The sequence below is a fragment of the Sminthopsis crassicaudata genome, chromosome 2, assembly GCF_048593235.1.
Source record: "Sminthopsis crassicaudata isolate SCR6 chromosome 2, ASM4859323v1, whole genome shotgun sequence".
NCBI classification, from domain to species: domain Eukaryota; kingdom Metazoa; phylum Chordata; class Mammalia; order Dasyuromorphia; family Dasyuridae; genus Sminthopsis; species Sminthopsis crassicaudata.
In genome coordinates this window covers 276086006-276107665 of record NC_133618.1, presented here as the reverse complement: position 1 = coordinate 276107665, position 21660 = coordinate 276086006, and the positions used below count along the sequence as shown (strand labels likewise).

Sequence of the window (21660 nt, the reverse complement as noted above, 5' to 3'; positions counted from 1 at the left end):
AATAAGAGATACACAAAGTCAGAGAAGCCATCCCAGATGTTAATAGGAAGTATTTGTGTCTGTCCTGTGGCAAGGCATTCAGAATTTGTATTGATCTGATTAGCCACAATCAGACACACTGTAATACAACTCTAACATAATGATATCATTTTAGTCCTCTTTGAGAACAAAGGACAACAACTAACCAATCCAGTGACACTGACCTTCCTGATGTCCCTTCTACATGACATTGTATCTCCCAACTCAATGCATTTTCACTGGCTATTTCCTTTATGTGAAATTCTCTCCCTCTTCACTTCCTGACCTCCCAGGTTTCCTTCATTCCACAATTTGGCTTCTGCATTCACCATTCTATTAAAACTGTTCTCAAAAGTCACTGCTGGGGGCAGCTAGTTGATGTAGTGGATAGAATACCAGCCCTGAAGTCAGGCGAACCTGAGTTCAAATATGACCCCAGACACTTAGCACTTCCTAGCTGGATGACCCTGGGCAAGTCACTTAACCCCAATTGCCTCAGGAAAAAAAAAAAAAAAAAAAAAAAAGTCATTGCTTCCACTTACTTTTCCCTCTTCAATCAGGCCTCTGAGACTAGTCACCAACTTAATATTCCCAAAGCACAGATCTGACTATATCACTCTTTTGCTCAGAAAACTTCACTGGCTCCCTATTTCTAAAACACCTACCATGTGCAAGATACTGCACATTTTGTTAGGCACTAAAGATACAAAGACAAAACTATCTACATTCTACTGAAGGGATGTAACATCTCTCCAGATAAGCAAAAATAAGCTCATTTCAAGTGGAAGAAAGCATCATCACCTAGATTTCCCTACAGCAGTGGTACGTTTGATGCTTTGAAAGAAGCTAAATACCCTTTCAGTCAGAATTGAGTAGAAAAATACATTCTAGACTTGAGTTTATGTGGGAGTCAGGAAGGAGCACAAAATTTGAAGAGGGTTCAGATTTTAGGCTTTTGAAAAAAGTTTCCACGTTTCAAATACTTATTCCAAATTTAATGTTTAAAGTCCAAGTTGTACAGAAAATTTGTTGAAGCTCTTTAATATTGTAATGACAATCAATTCACATACCAATTATTGCAGGGGCATAAAAGGAAATTGAGACAAATTCTGGTAAGTCAGAGCCTTAGAGAGGAATTAGAAAAAGGCACTAGATGGCAGTGTAACATATAAAATCTACTTGGCTCTTTTGATCTGCAAATACTATTGTATATGATCCTATTTTCCAATTGTTCATATTACATAACTTGGCCCTTTATGATATCCTTAGTCCTTTATGATGAGATAATTAATCATCCTATTTAATTGTTCTGTGCTTCATAAAATCTTTAACATCTGTTAATACAAAAAACTAATCTTATTTGATGAATGAAATAGTCCAATTCAGACAAGAGATTATTTTAAAAACCTTTCCATATGTTTCAAATAATCCCAAACAAGTTGTGGGTTGGATTTTGATAGTAGTGATGGTGTTGTTTTTAAAGTTCAGATCATATTTTTACCATGTTTAACATACATTGGATTACTTGCTATCTAGGGGAGGGGATGGGGGAGGAAAAGGGGGGGGGGGATTGGAACTCAAGGTTTTGCAAGGGTTAATATTGAAAAATTATCCTTGCATATGTTTTGAAAATAAAAAGCTTCAATTAAAAAAAATAAAATAAAGTTCAGATCACAAAATCTTTTAAATGGCTAAAATCTCACCATGCCCAGTTGTAATAAAATAGATTATAGATTACAATATAAGTACAAGTATAGGGAAAGATACTATATAGTCAGCAGATGGCAGCAAATGTCATCTATCATAAGCCTGATATGCCAGTCATAACCTAAATTGGTAATGAACCTAGTCCCAAGCATTGGGTTCTAGGACAGAACTATTCCCACTGTCATCTCATATTCAAAAGTCTCCTCAATCATCTACTGGGACTATTCCATGGCTTTCCATCCCATCAGCATTTCTGTCAAGCTAGTTATTTTGCTTAAAGTTGATGGACGTTATAATGTAAAATCTAATATCTCTATCTCAGTTGGAGAGTAGTTTCTTTGGAGCCACTAGAATCTGTTTTGGTCCCCGAGTCTCCAAAAAAAAAAAAAAAAAAAAAAAAAAAAAGCTATCACACCAAAAAATAACACAAAGGGTTCATTTTGCCACTTGCTAAGTGACAGGGCAGAGGTGGCCTGGAAGCAGTGATCTGACCATCATAATAGCATTTAAGACATTCCAAGTTCATATATAAAACTGTAACTTTTATAATTGTAATACCACTCATTTGGTACTTACATTGTAGCTATTTTTTCACATATACATTTCATGTCTCCTCAAATAGATTTAAGTTTGGGGCCCTCCAGTTCTTATATCATCTTATATTTTTCATATCCCCCTGAAGACTATATAGCACAGTGTCTTGGATATAACTAGCAGCTCAATAAATATTTGATTATGATGCTAAAAGCTTACCTCATCACTGCCAATTCATTTGCATATCTCTTCCAATTGGCTAGTAAAACAAGTCTAGGATAATGGTGAACCCATGAAATGTGTTAAGTCAATTTCAGCTTTGATACATTTCTAAACCTGGGCATTAAAGGCTTCCTGAAATATACCTTTGAATATATTTACAGTCTGAGAGGATGGGTAACATATCAGAAATTCATCAGGTTGATTATATTTGTCATCAAGTTGTGCAGAACAAGGTCAGAACTTGCCATTGTCACCACAACCTCCAAACTTCACTCAGATTGTACTTTTATTCTGTTTTAGGCCATGTAGCAGCTGTTATTCTTAGTGTGAGCAAAAGTCCCCAAATACCACAGAATCTTTTGGTCTAGCTGAAATAGAACATCCTATGACCTTTTGAAAAATAATTCCTGAATAGTTACATAAAATCTGTATAAATTTGGAAGACTGATGAATGGAAAAAATAAAGGGAAGAAAAGCAAGGTGGAGGGGAGGGGAGGAGGGAAGGACACAGAATTAGTATTTCAACAACTGCAGTTTATGAGAACTGCTGGATCAAAGTATATTTAATAAATAGCACATCATAAAATTTCATCATAAGCCACTTTTTATTAAACATGTAAAAAATATTCCTTGTTTTACAAGCTGAAAAACCAGACTAATGTATGAAGGAATATACAGTATACTTAGAATAACTTTTGACAACTATCAAAAAAAAATCTCAGTACCTGCACAACTTGAATTACATTCAATGTCTGTAAAAACTATATGAGACCTGGTTGAAAAGTCAGTATTTTTAAAATTTCACAAGTAAAAGCAAAATAATCCTCAGTATATCCATGATATAGTTTTGAAATAAAGGGAAGGATTTTTTTAAGGTATACTGAAAAGATTCTAAGGATCAAGTCATTGCTTTTTTATTGGTTTTGTGCTCAATATAGTAACTTAAATTTGTTAGTAACTTTCAATTTATTATACACTTAGATTCTTATATAAACTTCAAGAGCTATGTAATATTTTGAAAAGCTAAATCTGTAAGCTTTGTTTCAATTACTAAATAATTGTACTTTTTGACTTACAACCTAAAAATGGTTGGTTACTTACATATCAGCTTTTCAATTTGCTACACAAGTTATTAAAATACAAAAAAGTAAACCATAAGTGCCTTGCCATACATAGCAAACACATCAACTATTTTAATATGGCAAATTAAATGAATAACTCATGCAACTCAGAATGCTCAATCTATTTACTACTTGTTAAGAGTTCAGTATTAAAGTCTTTCTTGAAAAAAAAAATTTTTAAAGTAGGCAGCTAATAGAACTGATCACACAACAGTGGGATATATCATAATTTTAAACTAGCTCAATAACTTAAGATCACTCAACTCTACCAAATTATACACAGAAATTTTTGTCATATTTTTTCTGCAAATTTTAAAATTTATCCATGTAATTTCTGCATAGAGATCTCAACATTTGGCCATGTGAAACTTAACATTCACAAGTCTAAAGTCAAAAGTCAGATAGGTGTGTACTGTGATTAGTCATTAACTTGAGAAGAAAAATAATCAAAGGATATAAATGGACCTTTTTTTTTTTTTTGGTATTCTTCCAAAATCAAATATTTTCCTCTCCTTCTGTATTAGCCTGATATGTGACCAGAGGTAGATTCTAGTTTAATAAAAAATATATGCAAATTGTCATGTGAATTAGAAAAGCCATATATTCTAATCACATACCCTTCCAGGTTTCTGCTCATTCCCTATATGATAGAGATTAGACAACTGTCAAATACCCCTTAGTATTAAAAAAGGGATATGCACACTCTGGATCTTAAAAAGTGAAACTACAATTTTTCCCACTTAGTATTTCCTTGTGAGACTCAAACAATTTTGAAAAAGATTTAAGCTTCACAATGGTGTGTATCTTTCTTAAAAGAATTCAAAATATTTTCCCTTACCTTCTCCAATCCATTAGCATCATCATAAAATGGGTAGGCAACACATCATTTTAAGTTTAAAAATGAAATGATGGAATGATAAGGTAAGTACTAATGAGGCACAGAAAATCATAAGACAAAGCTAGAGACCATACCGATGAGTCAAGAAATGGGCCCTAAGTATCCATATCTACTTGATTATCATTTCAGTGCTTGAAAACTCTTATTAAATATCATAAATGTTCAAGTAAGGAAGTCAATAGTCAGAGTACTACAGTACCCCTACAATACCAGCTTACAGATCAAATAGCCCAATTTAAAATACAAAAGATTTTACATCAATAATGATATATGAGGCCTAAAATTGGTGGGAGAAAAAAAAAATTACATGGTCTCTGTTCTATAAAGACAATTTGTTTTCTTTTACTCACTTTCCTATATCAAAGATGCCATCGTGCCTTTATTTCCTGTGTTAAATTTTCCCATGAAAAAATTTCTACACACTCACACAGGCTTTACAAAAATCACCTCCTGTCAATGACATGTATTGTTAGGCAATTGGCATAACAACATCAATAGAGTTCTTTCTTAACAAAAGCAATGGATTTTTAAAAATTTAATCATGAGGCTGAGAATCAAAAATCACCATTTTGGGGGGCAAGGCATTCCAATAAGCAAAAAACAAATTTAAAATTTTGTATGCGTTCAGTAACAGAACCTTGACTACTCTTTCAACCCTAAGGACACTACACAAAGTAGTACTTTTATTAAATGTAAAATGAATGATATTAAACCATTTTATCATTAAATGTATTGAGGCAAAAATGCAGTTGATTTTTTTAGGAAAAAGCTAAGATGAAAAAAAGTTAAACATTACAATAGTTTTACATTTTGACAACCAATAAAAAACATGGCATCCTAAATGACTAGAATGAAAACATGGCAATTCAATGAGTGCAAAACACATTAGAATTCTGAACAATGGCATAAGGCACTACACATCAAACTGATCCTACCAATCAAACTCTCTTAAATCCAAAGAATATGGATTAGGGGAAGGGGAAAGAATATGTACACACATACATATATACATATAAAAATAAACATATATACATTAACAAGATAAGTGCTGCTTAGGTTTTTTTTTCCATCCTTTTAGCTGGTTTAGCAGTTAACTGTTTCTCTCTTTCAAATTCTTTTTCTCGCTGCTGTTCCCGTTCCAACTCTTCTTTCTGTCTCTTTTGTTGGAGCTTAAGTGCTCTTTTCTAAGTTAGAAAAGAAACAAAAACAAGGAACTATAACAAGCATCAAGGTTTAATTAAATACTTCACCACTAAACAAGCAGAAAAAACATTATTATGACTGGCATTTTTTTTTTTTTTTTGGTCTAGACCTTTGATTTCATCTGTATAAGAAACTCCTAGTGAGAAGTCAACACCTGCTCTGAAACTCAATCATTTCAGACACAGAAAAAGACCTGCCCTAGCTGATCAAGACAGTGTGTCAAAGAAGGAATTGATGTTATTAACAGGTCTTCCTAATATCAAAACAGTGAAGTCTCTATACTGTGTTGTTTCTCCACATTCAGACTTAATTTTTTGCATAAATTCAATTGTTTCATATAATCTTAAGTAAATTCCAATAGTCTATCTTATTATAAAGATTCTCTGTCTCAAAGGAACTGCTTAATTGCTTGAATATCTCAACTAAATGGAGTACTTAGAAGCTCCATAATCAGAGAACAAGCTCTATTCTAAAACTCATCAACATTGCTATAATTATAAGTATCTAGTAATTCACAGTATCTTTATTATAAATATTATAAGATCAATAAATCTTATGTGATATTACATAAATAAAAACATCAGGGAAGGAGGGGAAAATTTGGAAAAATGAATACAAGGGATAATGTTATAAAAAAATTACTCATGCATATATACTGTCAAAAAAAATGTATAATTATAAAATTAAAAAAATAAATTAAAAAAACATAAATAAAAACATCACTTTCAATTCATTCAAAATGTAAATATGACAAAAGTATCATTAAGTATCTAAAAGTTTATTATTAGGAACCCTCAACAAAAAAGGAAAACAGCATTAAATCTCTCCAACTAATTAAAATATATTTAAAAGTTACTCAACTCACTTTTAACTTTGATGTCTTTTCATGAAGCATCAGCATCTCTTTTCTTATATTCACTAACTTGTTGTGATAGTATTTAGCTTCTGTAAACTTAAAATGGGAAAAACTAAATTATGATTCAAGTTAAAAATTCATTAGAATAGCCAAACAAATTTGTGGTACAAATCTCAAGTTCCTAAATTTGACCAGTTTTGTGATCCATTATCTTCATGTTTTAATTATACTCTACAATCACATTTAAAAGCCACATGCAATACTTTAAAAGCCATTGGTAGGAGGAGGGAGAATAGAGATGACACTGGTACACAATAAATATAATATCTACTGTATGATGGAAAAACATTTCTTTATTTAAAATCTGCTATACAATTAAATTAGTCGTTGCACAAATAGGTATCCTATTTAGAATTAAATTGTTTTACTTAATACTCAGTTGCTATTAGTTACATTCAGAAGAAGCTGAAAATATTTTAAAATTCATGCCTACATTTCACTAACTTAAGTCAAAATCCCCAAAGGTTAGTTTAAATGTCTGACAAGAAGTACTAAGTTATAGAACTAGAATAGTACTGCCTGATCTTATGATCCTCTTCAATAACCCAAGAAACATCAGTTTGGAATAAGATTGGACTTTCCTACCTATGATTAGGCACAATATTATTCCTGAGCTATAATTAAGGAGCTACATATGCCCATGGAAAGGTTCCTTCCTGGATAGCCTCCAATATCTTAAAGATGACTAGATTTCCTGAAAAAGCAGGATCCCAAATTAGAGAAGATTAAGAAGTAATGTAGGTGTAGGTGGATGAAGAAAAGCAATTTTTCCTTAGAAAGGGTGAAGGAAAAAGAAGAAAAAGGAAGAATTGTCAAGAAAATAGTCCAGATTAACAAGAATCAGAAATTGCAACTTAACCTTCTGATAGTATATTCAAATCAGGCCTTAGTAATTATTGGTTTTATGTTCCTTATCTACATGTGTCTGCATCTAGAGTTGACCTTAATGGTTCAATGTAAACTTCAAAGGAAGATCTCTAGTGGCATGCTCTAGGAATGTAGTAAGGTTTGTATTATTTAACATTTTAATCAATGACTTGGATAATGTAACAGGATCATAAATTTAAAGCTTAAAGGTACTTCAGAGGTCCTCTAGTCCAACCCATTTATTTTAAAGTTGAAATTGAAGCTCAGAAGGGTTAAATGTTTTGTCCAAAATGTCATAGAGGTAGTAACCAGAGGGAAGATTAGAAGAATTTCTGACTCTAAAGTCAACACTATTTCCAGAAACAATACTGCACAAATGTCATAATTATCAAAACTACAAATGAAACATTAGGAGTGTGAACAAACACAGTGTCAGAAGCAAAAATATTTAAATCAGCTAAAACAGTGGCCTGAATCTAATCAAATGAAATTAAAATCAAAATGTGAAGACTTACACTTATTTGATTTCAAAAAGAAAAAGTACAATTCATCTTAGTAGACTGGAAGAGCTTGGCTAGATGATAACTCATTGAGAAAAGATCTAGTAGAATTTAGTGAATTGCAAATTTAACATATTAAGAGTCCACATAGCAAACACTGATGTGGTAGCCAAAAAGCCTAAAGAAATCTTAGGCTACCTTAAGAATTGAATGATATACTTAAGAAAAATTAAGTGAAAAATAGGGAAATAAAGAATGTTTCAATCTGTTAAAAAAAAAAAAAAAAAAAAAAAAGAACTGAATGATAGTACTAACAAAAGAAATAACAGTCTCAATATACTCAGCCCTGGTTGGATACAACTGAAACCAAGTGTTCTCTGGATGACACATTTTAGAAAGACAATGAGAAATGAGAGAGAGGATCTCCTAGGACAATGAAGAGGCTCAAGATCATTTCCCCAAGGGCTGCTCCAGAAGTTTGGTACATGATAGCTATCTTTAAGTATTTTACTGGCTTGCCATGTAGAAGAATGTACATTTGTTCTCCTTGTCCTGGAAGACAGAACCAGGAGCAAGGAGTCAATGTGACAAAGAGATTCAAGATAGATACACAAAAAAAATTTCTAACCCTGACAACTCTCCAGAAGAGGATCATTTCTTGGGGTATTGTAGAAGAGATTCTTTAGGCCATATGAATTAAACTAATGACATACTATAATTTTGTCTACAGAGAAAAAGAACTTAGCTCTCCAATTTTCAGTTCCTAGCTGAAAGTCAAGGATTTTTCACGCTTCTTGTCAAAGGTTGTATTTAAGGCCCATGACCCACTGAACAAAAATATCTCAAAGAGGATTTCCCTTCCTATCCCTTCAGACCCAGGACACTATTTTCTTTCTGTCACTTTATTACATCTAGTGTTTGCATTTAGGAAGGGATATAAAGCTTCCTAGTTTGATCTACTATACACTATCTGCTGAATACAACCAAATATCTGCTGAATACAACCAAAGAAACTTATGTAAATAAATTTCAAAAAGTAAAATATTTGTAGAAATACAATTTATTTCAAAGAAAATGAGGAGGGAGCAGGGACTATTCCATTAGTTAGTTTAACCAATTTAAGTGAAAATTCAACTCCACAAGCATTTATTGAACATCTACTAGGTATAAGGTACTGATCTAGGCTCCGAGGATTCAAAGAAAAAAAAAAACAATCCTTCCTCTCTGAGAACTCTTTCCTGCTGACCTTCCAAGTCATCTTTGGTGTCTCTGGACTGAGAGGTCTGGAAACCAGCAGTGCTGTCACTGATTCAAAGGCCCCAAGGCCCAGTCCTGGTTTGCTGAGGCTAGGGCTGTGCTGGCTGAGACTTGGCTAGACTCCCACCTTGCTGCAATATACCTTTCTTACAGACCTTCTAAGTTGTCTTTGCCTGGAAAATTGTTCCATTTCATCTTTTTGTGCGGTTCTGACACTCTAAAACTTCCTATTTTAAATACTTAAAGAAGTTTGAAGAGGCTTAGAAGAGAAGAGAGCTCCAGTGAGTCCCGGTCTTTACTTCACCATCGTGACTCTGCCTTTCCTATAAAAACTCTTAAATGAGAATATAACTAGGTTTTTATGTAACAAATTATCTTTCAAAATATTAACCTTATCAGAGATTATCATGTCTTCTCAATTGGGGGAGAATGAGAAGGAAGGGAGAGAATCTAGAACTCAAAAAGTTTTAAAAATAAATGTAAAAAATGTAACTGTGGAAAATAAAAATATTAATAAAACATTAAAAAATTTTAAAGAGTTTTTGCAAAGATCTCATTTTTCAATTCTAAAAAGGTAGAGAAACCTCTACCTCTAAACAATATTAGGTTGGAAAAATTAATTCAGCTAACGTTAAACTGCAATATTATTAAGACACATACACTAAAACAGACTTACCAAAGCATTAATATCCAAAATAGAATGACATTCTTTGAATTTTGAAATCTCTTGCTCTAATGTATCTAGTAATACCACTTGGTTCTGTCTGAAACAAAAGCAAATACAGATGAGGATTGAAAAAAAAAAGAAAAAAACAACTAAAATTCTATATTTCAATTTAACAATTCAATGTTGGTTATTGCAATGAGCTTGAAATTAATTTGGAAGAATATGAGAACAAGTCTCGAGAAAATCTAATCTTTTCCAAGTTTATTTTGTCAGTAAAACCTTTAACAAAACAACAGAAAGCAGCTAGTAGTCAACTGTCCCCTATTCTTGCCAAATTCCAGTTTTCAGATCCCATTAAAGTCAATTTAATAATTTAAAGTTAAAGTATCATTACTCTCTCTCCATCAACTCAGAAACAAAAAGAAAATGCACTTTTGAGTTGTCTTCCTTAAAATCCTTAGTTTTGCATACTTCCCATTAATACAACATACTGGGAAGGCAAATATAGGAAAACTTCCTATTTTAAATATTTTAAGTTATATTTATAGTATTGGAAGAAGTCAAAGCTACAAGTCACAATTTGATAGAAGAGAAAAAGCTGTTTACCAGGAACCAAGAGTTCTTTTGAGACTACCACTAATTACTCAGGTGACCCTGAACAAATCATCTACCTTAAAAAAGAGAGCAGAGAGAAGAATCAGACTAAATAATATCTCTAAATCCCTTAGATCTTTCAAAGAGGATGATTCTAAGTCTATTCAGTAAAATAAACAAACAGTGCTCCAACTCCCTTTCACATGACCTCACTATACTTTGAAACGTGGGTCAAATATAAAGAGCCAAAAGGTCCTAAGGTCATCTGGTTGTGCAATTTATTCTTTAAAACTTTCAGAGAAAAAGAGTGCAAAACATGTCAAGGAAATAAAAAAAGTAAAGAAGCTTTAAAAGTGATACATCCTACAGGCCAGAAGCTCACCTGACTTCCCACAAACTGCTCCATTTACTGACCTCAGAAGAGGAACAACCTGTTCAGAAGCCAGGAGGGATGTGGCAGTCAGATAAGCTATCTTACCTAGGCAACCTATGTTATTAGAATGATTGTGAGAAAAAATTAGAAGAACCCTCTAAAGCACAATATCTTGCCCCACAGATTTCAAAAATAAACCTATAGATAGAAATCAGCAATTTATGAAATTTAAAAACAAAATTATAATATAGAACTTTGGAGTTTTAAAAAATTATTATATAGGGTAATATGTTTTGCATGATTGAACATGAATAATCTGTATCAAATTGCTTACTGCTTCAGGGGGGAGGAAATAAGGGAAGGAGAGAAAAAATTTGAATCTCCAAAAAATTTTTCTAAATGAATGTTAAAAATTATTTTTACATGTAACCTGGGGAAAAATAAAAAACAATTTAAATTACACTGACAAATTAAGTGAAAATGCCTAAATCATCAATAAATTTCACAGTAAAACAATTACAAAATCCTTAAGATGGTAAAGATCGATCTTTAAATTTTCATTTTATATATGCCATGCCTAGGTTATTCAATATGAATCATTGAATAATCTGCTTCCATCCAAAAGTAGTAAATGATTACTCCTCTACCCTCTGCCTGCCTTTCCCAAGAATGAAGACATAAGGCTGGGCATAAACATCTATAAGCAAATAGGAGTTCTTCCAAGTCCTAATATATCACATTTTATTCTGGGACTCTTTACCCTTAGTAAGTTACAAAACAAAAAGATTTTCAGCCTACACTAAGCCAGAAGGGCTACTTAGTATCACAGAATTATAAAGATTAAAGCCTTGAATTCATTGCAAAAATGAACTAAGACCCAAAAGTTTTTTGCTGACTCACATAAATGAGTATCAGGGCCAAGATTAAAACCCCAAACTATCAATTTCTAACTCAGTTTTTTTTTTCTACAAAACGATTGTTGATAATGAAATCTGTAAAGAAATAGAAAGATCATAAACACAGCTTTCTCTGTGCTGCTCCTTAGCTCTAAAGAAACAAAGTAACTGTTATTCAGCAAATTATATGGTTTGGCTGTTTAAAGAGTATTTGGGGCATCCAGGAAAAAGTGAGGTTATTATAAACATTATAAGCATTAAAGAAGGTTAACAAAGACCCCTCAGACACTACAAAAATACTACAAACATATATGCATTATCCACTTTCAACAATATAAAGGGATCTGTTCATTATTCTTTCTAAATTCAAATATATTCTAGGTTCCCTTAGTCTGTAAGCTGAAAATAAGCAGATCACTAGTTCTTATTGCAATACAAGGGCTACTTAGAATCACAAAATGCATTTTCTTTGACTTTAAGAAATTTAAAAAAAAAAAAAAAAAAAACCCAGCCAGGCCACACTGGCCAAAACATGTTCTCCCTTCATACCTACATCCAATAGGATGATCCAATCATCTAAGGAAATCCAGCTCCAAAATTCTACTGAAAATCATCATTGCAGGATCAAAACCACACTCTGTGCTATTGAAGAAATAGGTTCATTTGTTTGTTAACTGTAGTATTTAATCATAAAACTCCTTTTTAAAAAACTCCTTATTAAATTTTGCACCTCAAAAATCATTATTCATTACAAAACACTTTTTACCCAAATAAAGTTAGATCTAAAGAATTAGAAGAATATCAAGTCCTCATGGGTAGGCTGAGCTAATATAATAAAAATTACAATTCTACCTAAATTAATCTACTTATTCAGTACCATACCAATTGAACACTAAAAAATTACTTTATAGGATAGAAAAAAAATTAACACAATTCATTTGGAAGGACAAAAGATCAATAATACCAAGGGAATTAATGGGAGGAAAAATGCAGTCAGGTGGCCCAGCAATACCAGACCTAAAATTATTTTATAAAGTGGCAATCATCAGAACCACTTGGTACTGACTAAGAAATAGAGTAGTTGATCAATGGAATAGGTTACACAAGACACAATAGTCAATGACTATAGTAATCTAGTATTTGATAAACCCAAAGACCCCAGTTTCTGGGACAAGAACTTACTCTCAAAAATTGCTAGGGAAAATTGGAAAATAGTTTGGCAGAAACTAGGCATTGACTAAAACACCTAGCACCCTATACCAAAATAAGGTCAAAATGAATTCATGATAAAACTATAAGCAAATTAGGAGAACAAAGGATAGTCTGTCAGATCTGTAAAGAAAGAAGGAATTTATGGCCAAAGTACTAGGAAACATTATGAAATGCAATATGGATAATTTTGATTATATTAAATTTTAAAGCTTTTGCACAAACAAAATTATTGCAGCCAAGAGTAGAAGGGAAGTGGAAAGCTGGGTAGAAATTTTTACATCCTGGGTTTCTGATAAAGGCTTTATTTCTAAAATATATAGAGAACTAACTCAAATTTTTAAGAATGAGTCTTTCCCCAAGTGAGAAGCAGTTAAAGGATATGAACAGCCAATTTTCAAATGAAGAAACTAGTGCCATTTCTAGTCATATGAAAAAATGTTTTAAATCATTATTGATCAGAAAAATGCAAATTAAAACAACTCTAAGGTACCACTTAACAACTCTCAAATTGGTTTCAATGACAAGAAATGATGATAAATGTCAGAGGGGATGAGGGAAAACTGGGACACTAATGCATTATTGGTGGAGTTGTGAATTTATCTAACTATTCTGAAAAGAAATTTGGAATTAAAGCCCAAAGGGCTATAAAACTGTCCATACTCTTTGATTCAGCAGTATCTATATCTTAAAAAGATCATAAAAGAGGGAAAAGGACCCACATGTGCAAAAATGTTTGTAGCAGCCATTTTTGTAGTGGCAAGGAAATGGAAATCAAGTGGATGATCATCAGTTGGAAAATGGTTGAATACCTTATGATAGATTATTGTTTAATAAGAAATGATGAGCAGACTGATTTCAGAAAAAACCTATGAAGACCTACATGAACTAATGCTGAGTGAAGTGAACAGAACCAAGAGAACATAGTATACAACAATAAGATTATGTGATGATCAACTGTGATGGACTTGGGTCTTCCCAACAATATGGTGATTCAAGGCAATTCCAACCCACATTTAGAGAGAGAACTATGGAGACCCAATATGGATAAAAACATAGTATTTTCATTTTGGGTTTTGTTTGTTTGTTTGTTTTTTCTTTCTCATGATTTTTTTACTTTTGATTTTTCTTGTACAACATGACAAACATGAAAATGTTTAAAAGGATCATACATACTTAATCTATATCAGATTATTTGCTGTTTGGGGGAGAGAGGAGGTCAAGATAAAGTTGAAAACTATCTTACATGTATTTGGAAAATAAACTACTGAAAATTTTAAAAATAAATTTTTAAAAATCATTATTGACTCATAATTAATCATTGCCCAAGTATAAAACCTACAAAATCATTGGCTAATGATATTATGTAATGGGTATTGACAATGCTGCACTTTTGTTAACCTGATATGTTGTCATTTCTGAAGAGAGGCTTTTATTTTTGGTTGAGGCAATTGGGGTTAAGTGACTTGGCCAGGGTCATACATCTAGGATGTGTTTAGTGTCTAATACCAGATTTGAATTCGAGTCGTCCTGATTTTAGGGCTGGTGCTCTCACCACTGTACCAGCTAACTGCCCCTGAATTGAGTTTTAAGATAAATCATTGGCCTGCAACAGTCAGACATATTTAGCTTCTCACTCTGAGTAGAAATTTCAGGTTGTTTTTATCCCCCCTAATGAAACAGTGAGTAAGTCTGATTTCTAGGTGAGTTATTGTTCTTGGCCATATATGTCTAGACAATGACTATACTCTCTCATCTCTCATTTTTTAAAAAAGCAAAGTATTAATTGACTCTGGACAGGTAAATGAGCAGACCCTGGGCAAATCATTTAATTCTGTTTGCCTCAGTTTCTGTATTTGTAAACCGTACTATAGAAGGAAATGGCAAGTGACTCCAACATCTTTGTCAAGAAGACCCCAAATTGAATCACAAAGAGTCAAACACGACTGAAATGACTAACAATAACAAATCACTGAATCCTTAGAAATATCTGCATTCTCAAGCAAAGATGTTATGAGGAATTCCCTTAAACTCTATTCTAAAACTAAGACATGCAAATTTTACCATAAGATAACCAAATGGATTATTTCACAAAATAATGGCAACTACAGTTAATTCCAGGTTCTACTTGTGATTCCCAAAATAAGAAGAAAAAACACACAATTTCTTGTAGCTAAGTTAGAAAGCACTCTATTACCACTTGTACTTGTAAACTAAATATTTTTAAAAAACATCCTTGAAGATTACATCAAAAGCAGCTGTGTTACCACAAGTTAGATAGAACTGTATAGGCAAAACAGTACTTTACATTTTACAAAACATTTTCACATGTGTTCTGATCTTCACAATCTTGTGGGGCAAACAAGACAGATATAATTCCCATTTTACAGAGTAGGAAACAGATTTAGAGTGGCTTCCTGAATATTATATTAAGTCCAAATCTCCCAATTTCCATTCCCATGTTCTCAGTAAATAAAGCATAATGCATTTGATGAAGAAATGAGTTCATAACAGTTTCTGGTTTGCTTACGTGAGTTCTTGTAGGGCTTGCTTTGATCTCTCCAAGTCTGGTAAATAATGAGAAAGTAATCCTTGTGCTAGTTGCTCCAGAGCTTTATTTTCAACAGTCAAGTCTTCCATTAGTCCTTCATCGGGAGAAGCATCACCTGAACCTATGACCCAAGCAGGAAAAAATTGAAGAAACTGTTGAGATTTACTCAGTCTTAAATTTTCTACTAGAACAAGCTAAAGTTTAAGCTAAGTCTAATGTAAAATAAATGTACTTCTTTCTTCAGCATTTAATAATTGCTTGTTAACTACAGTACAATATACTTGAACAAAAATATAATTTTAGAAAGTATTTTCAAGCATCTAGATTTCATACATCTGGAGAAGGTACTTTCAAAGATTATCTAGTCAAACTTCATTTTATAAATAAGGAAACTGAAGCCCAAGGAAGTTAAGTGACCTGCCCAAAATCATACAGATAGTATGGATTGGGGGACAATTTGAATTCAAATCCTCTTAATCCAGAGCCATATTCTTTCCCTAGGACCGCAGTACCTTCTTTCACTTATAATCAGCACAATGATGGTAAAAGTATAAAACTGAACTGGGAAAATATTAGAGTTCTTTCTTTTCAATTTTTAACATGTTTCAAACTCATTTCAATCAAATAAAGACAACTGGTAAAATAAAGCATTTAATGAACTGCCTGTATTAGTCCTGTTTCCCCAAATCCTTTTGTTGTTCAGTCATTTCATTTGGATCTCTTTGTGACTCCATTTGGACTTTTCTGGGCAAAGATATTAGAATAATTGCCATTTCCTTCTCAAGTTCATTTTACTAAGCCAAAAAAGGTTACATTACTTGTCCAGGATCACACAGCTAGTAAATGTCTGAGGCTGGATTTGAATTTAGGAAAATGAGTCTTCCTAACTTCAGGCCCAGCACTATATCCTTTGTGCTATCCAGTTGCCCCATTTTTCCAATTAGATTATAAATATTTTCTGGGGCATAAAATTATGCCTTTTTTTTTTTTTTATATCACCAAAGTTCTTATTAAAGTGCTAGATGTATTATACTTATAATAGGCACTCAAACATATGAAGACCAGAAAAAAATCTATAACAATTCACACATCTTTCACAAATAGTATAAGACAATTACTCCTAAATAAGTTATGCTGAAAATCATTCCAAGTGTTTACAAATCTCCGACTGCTTAAATCAGGGGTTCTCAAACTATGGCCCACAGGCCAAATGCGGCCCGCTGAGGACGTTAATGCAGCCTGCTGGGTTGTGGCAAATGAACTGAGGGGCGGAGACAGTGTGAACTTTTGTTTTTACTATAGTCCAGCCCTCCAACAGTCAGAGGGACAGTGAACTGGCGCCCCCTATTTAAAGTTTGAGGACCACTGGCTTAAACAAACACATCAAACTCCATACTCCATACACCTACAGAGAAATAATCTTTTCCCCAAAACCTGCACTTTGAAACTTCCCTATTTCTGTTCATGCTTAACACCATAATCATTTACAGGCCAAACACGTCATCTCCTCCTCCTCCAGCCAACCAGATGTTATATCTTACATATATATATATATTTTTTTTTTCTTTGAATGTTGTCTCTACTCTCTGCCTTCTCTTTTCCACTTCTAGTGTCACTACCCTACTTCAAGCCAATATTAATTACCTTTTGTGAGAACTACTTTAATAGTCTAACAGCTAAACGGAAGCAGACACTTTTCAGCCATATGAGCCTGGACAAATCTCTTAATTCTATTAGCTTCAATTTTCTCAACTGTAAAATGTAGATAATAACACCACCTATCTCAAAGGTTTTTTGTGAGGATCAAATGAGACAATATTTGCAAAGTGCTTAGCACAGGCCAGGCACATAGTAGTTACTTATATAAATACTTATTCTCTTCCCTCTTTATCTCCAGAACCTGGTTGTTCTAATATACTCAATATTAAGTTCACTAAACTAATGTATATTCAAAGTACAGTTCTGGTCAATGTCATATTGCTATTCAAAAATCTCTGCAATTGGTTTAAAACCTTTAAGTGACTATTAACCTTAAGTTAAAACCCATTTGGGAATTTAGGGGGAAAAAATTTCCAACACACTGATTATCACTAGATGTCATGCTAGCAGGCTTATGACATTAATTAACAATTGCAATTGAAACTAAATGTTAAACTTGTGAATCCTGCACATGTATGATAATGTAGTGAACTAATGAAAAGAAATTTGGATGCCCCTGGCTTACTAATAAAATCCAAACCTCTTAGTGTGGAATTTGAGGCCCTTAAAATGATGAACTTATCTTTCCAACCTGAACTGTCATCACTCCCCTTCAAGTAATTTCTCTTCTACTCAAACTAGACCATTACTTAATGGCCCTGAACTAATGTCTCTTGTCTTTTTTACTTATAATCCTTTATACCTGGAATGATTTGGTTTCAGTCATATTAAATTTGAGGTGGCTGTTGGATATAAGAGAAGTATTAAAGGCAATTAGAAACAAATGAAATTTGGCAGAAGTCAGGGATTGAGCATTGGCCCTATAAAAAGGACCCAGACCCATTGTTTATTGGGCAGGAGACAGATGATTGATGATGATCAAGCCAGGAGAAAAGAATATCAAGAAAGCCAAGGATTTTGTCAAATCTTTGAAAATCAGAGTCATTCCCCAACTGACAAATGGTCAAAAGAAATGAACAGCCAGTTTTCCAATTAAGAAATCAAAACACTTTATAGTCATATGGAAAAAAAAAAAAAAAAAGATCTAAATCATTGCTGATTAAAATGACAAGGGAATAGTGACAAATATTGGAAGCAGTATGGAAAAATCTGGACCTTACATTGATTATTGGTGGATATGTTGAACTGATCCAACCCATTCTGGAGACAACTTTGGGATTGTGCACACCCAAAAAGTTATCTGACCTAGCATATCGTTATTAAGTCTATTTCCCAAGATGATTAGGGGAAATGGAAAAGAACCTATACATTGTAAAATATTAATATCAGATCTCTTTCTAGTGGCAAAGAACTCGAAATCACAAAAACGCCCATCAGCTGGGGAGCTGTTTATGGTATCCATTCATGACAGAATATTATTCTGCTATAAGAATGATGAGCTCGATGATTTTAGAAAAACATGGAAAGACTTCCACGAAATCATGAAGAGCAAAATGAGCACAATGAAAGAACACTGCAAACAATAACAGCTGTATCATTTTAAGAACAACTTTGAGCAACAATATGATAAATACCCAAAATTTACCTCAGATCCCTAAGAAGAAAGAGGCTGTCTGAATGCAGAGTGGTGTAGGAAATGATGAGCTGGCTGATTTAGAGAAACATGAAACATGGAAAGACTTGAGAGAAAAACACTAACCCACCTTGAGAGAAAGATGATAGGAAAAAAGCACAACATGACCTAACACAGGTGTGTGTGAGTGTATGTTTATGTCTGTATTATCTATGTGTATGTACGTGTATATATGCATCTCCACTCTTAACTGTAGCTTTTTCGGAGGGAAAGGAGGAAGGAATAGTAAAAAAACACACATCAGAGAGAGAGCAAAAGCCAGCAAGGAAGCAAGAAAATCCAGGCAGCTTTGAAAACAATGTATAGTATTTATTACACAGGTTTTCTTGAAATAGAAATTGTTTCATATTGAATTTTCTCTCATGGCCTGCTTGTATGCTGATGCTTGTTTAGCTCATAATTTCAAAATAAAATCTAAAATTAAATATTTGCCAAGTAGCCTGGAATTAGATAAAATAACTTTGTAGAACTTTTTTTTTTTGGGGGGAGGGGTAGGGAAGGAAGAGGAAGTGTTTAATTAAGCTTCTATTCAGACACAGTAAGCCCAGCTCAGGCCAGAGCAAGCAAGGAGACCTTCAGAGCTGGCTCAGGTCTTTCATCACAGCACTGATTTCTCCAGCAGACTTTCAAAAGCAGATTTCCACCCACTGGGGGAAGGGAGCTGAACCCTGCAGTAGAGAGGGCAGTGACACGGAAGTCAAAGGACCCGGGCTCCAACCCCACCTAGGGCTCCTTACCCACGTGACCTCAGGCAAGTCATTTGGGCCTCAGTTTCCCCATCTATAAGAGGAGGAAGCAGGACAAGACCCCCTTCCGGCTCGGAAGCCGGGAGAGGCGCCCCCCGCCCCCTACGTTACGCGGGCCGGCGAAGCCCAAGCCTGGGACCCCTAGGAGCCCCCTGACCCCAGCGCCACTCCCCCTTACGTACTCACTGCGGGCGGCCGCAAGCCCAGACCGAGGGACGGCGGCTCCGGCGGGGCCAGGTCCTGCGGCGGCAGCGGCTGCTGCTGCTCCGAGACGCTCATCGCTCCCGCGGAGCAGGGAGTCGGAAGCGCCAGCTTCAGCAGAGGAAAGGAGAGGGATTATCAGGCAGAACTCTCGGGTGACAGCCAGAGACAGCAATGCCTCTGTCTCCAGCCCGCACGGACAAGGACTCCGGGAGCACCAGGAAACTGCAGAAACGGAAACGCTGGTCACGTGAAGGGGGGTCCGGAATGCCGTCAGGGCGCCGCTGTTTTGTGCCACCGGAAGCTCTAAGGCACGTGACACGAGATTCGGCCGAGTCATTCGTTAGTCGCCTGGGTGAAAGGTAGTAACTCCGTGAAAGTGGGAACGTTTGTTTTTGGTCAGAAGTGGACGGAGGAACCATTTAACAGGAAATTTTAATCGGAAACTTCGAAAAGATCAAGTGTTAGCCTTCCCTCACTTGAGATAAAGGCCCGTTATCTCCGCGCTTGGCTAAGCCCGGGTGACCTTTAGCCTCTTGGGGGCGGGCCTTGTAATATCACAGTGGAATCATGTGACCCTTGACTTTGTAATTAGTAAAATCCGGGAATGCCACGAGAACTCCGAAATGAGCTCTAGTCTCGGGGCTGCTCCAGAATGTTGCTGTTCTGCCCTGAGAATACAGGTGTCCCAGAAAAACCCAGAGGCTCTGGTCATCTCCAAGTCACGGGGCAGCGTTTTATTGTAACGTCACTGTCAGTTAAAGCGAACTAAATTCCCAGAGAGGAAGATAGCAAAGAGCAAGAAGCAACAGATAAATGTATAGAGAAAATTGGTTAAGTGGAGTGGGAGGAAAGAGTAGGGTGAATGACATAGGGGGATGGATGAGAGAAGTGGTTGCCGGGGTCAACGCCGACCTCTTGTTTCTGAAACACCGAGAACTCCCATTCTTTCTCACATGTTCTGTGATGTTGGGCCACATCCTCCAATGGCGCCATAACTAAAGTGACCCGGGATTTCTTGTTTTGTCTTGTTTCGTGAAACACCGAGAATTCCCATTCTTTCTCACATGTTCTGTGATGTTGGGCCACATCCTCCCAATGGCGCCATTCCTAAAGTGACCCGGGATTTCTTGTCTTGTTTTCCTTGTCATATTGGGATCTCTATGCTACTACATCGTGCATTTGAAGGGGATTTGAGAATTGAATATCTTTTGATCTTCACTTCTCTGACTTGGGCAAAGAAGGGTTGGACATGTAGTGTTTGATATAAAGATACATCAAACTCAATTTTAAATATATATACACACACACACAGAGGCAAGATTAAGGAAAGAGAGGTATCAGAGGTAGGGTAGGCCTCATCTTTGGCTCTTCATCATGTAAGGATTAAGATCAAGTCTGTCCCATGAAAGAAAAAATAAGCACAGAAAGAAGGTAGTTTAAGAGAGAGAATAATTCAAAATAACTGTTAGTATAAAATATTTGGGAATCTGTCTGCCAAGGCAAAGTCAGGAACTATATGAACACAACTACAAAACACGTTCCACACAAAGTCCGATCTGATCAGTTGGAAAAATATCAAGTGCTCATTGATGGGGGCGACAGCCCCTTTGATATTCCTTGTCTGATCTACAACTTCCTTTGGGACTGACCTTTGATTACACCCTTTTGTGTTCCAGGGGAGAGATCCAGATCTGAGCCGGTTTTGGGCTTGTAAGAATCTGGCCTTCCAGGAATCAACCTGGGTTCCACCCATATGCCCCTTCAAGCTGATAAAAACAGCAAAGGTAGAATCATCCTTTGTCAGAGAGTTGAAAGATGCCAGCAAAGATGCTTTGCATCACAGACTCTCTGTCCCCGCCAATGCTTTCAGCGAATATCTTCCTCT

General features: G+C 34.9%; 1 protein-coding gene across 1 annotated transcript; it reads right to left on the bottom strand.

The window, feature by feature from the left end:
• Positions 1-3067: 3067 nt before the first annotated feature.
• BLOC1S6 (biogenesis of lysosomal organelles complex 1 subunit 6) lies at positions 3068-20020 on the bottom strand. The gene is made up of 5 exons (XM_074289548.1): positions 19754-20020; positions 15513-15654; positions 9920-10007; positions 6569-6655; positions 3068-5684 (listed from the first exon to the last, which is right to left on the bottom strand). The coding sequence occupies exons 1-5, from the start codon at positions 19848-19850 to the stop codon at positions 5553-5555; spliced, it is 546 nt and encodes a 181-aa protein (XP_074145649.1). The 5' UTR covers positions 19851-20020; the 3' UTR covers positions 3068-5552.
• Positions 20021-21660: the final 1640 nt, after the last annotated feature.

Excerpts from the sequence above, each read along its gene's own strand:
- BLOC1S6 (XM_074289548.1), bottom strand. The coding sequence starts at position 19,850 with ATGAGCGTCTCGGAGCAGCAGCAGCCGCTGCCGCCGCAGGACCTGGCC. Across the intron at positions 10,008-15,512 it reads CAAGCCCTACAAGAACTCAC|ACAGAACCAAGTGGTATTAC; the intron begins GTAAGCAAACCA and ends CTTTTGTTTCAG. Across the intron at positions 5,685-6,568 it reads AAAAGACATCAAAGTTAAAA|AAAAGAGCACTTAAGCTCCA; the intron begins GTGAGTTGAGTA and ends TTTCTAACTTAG.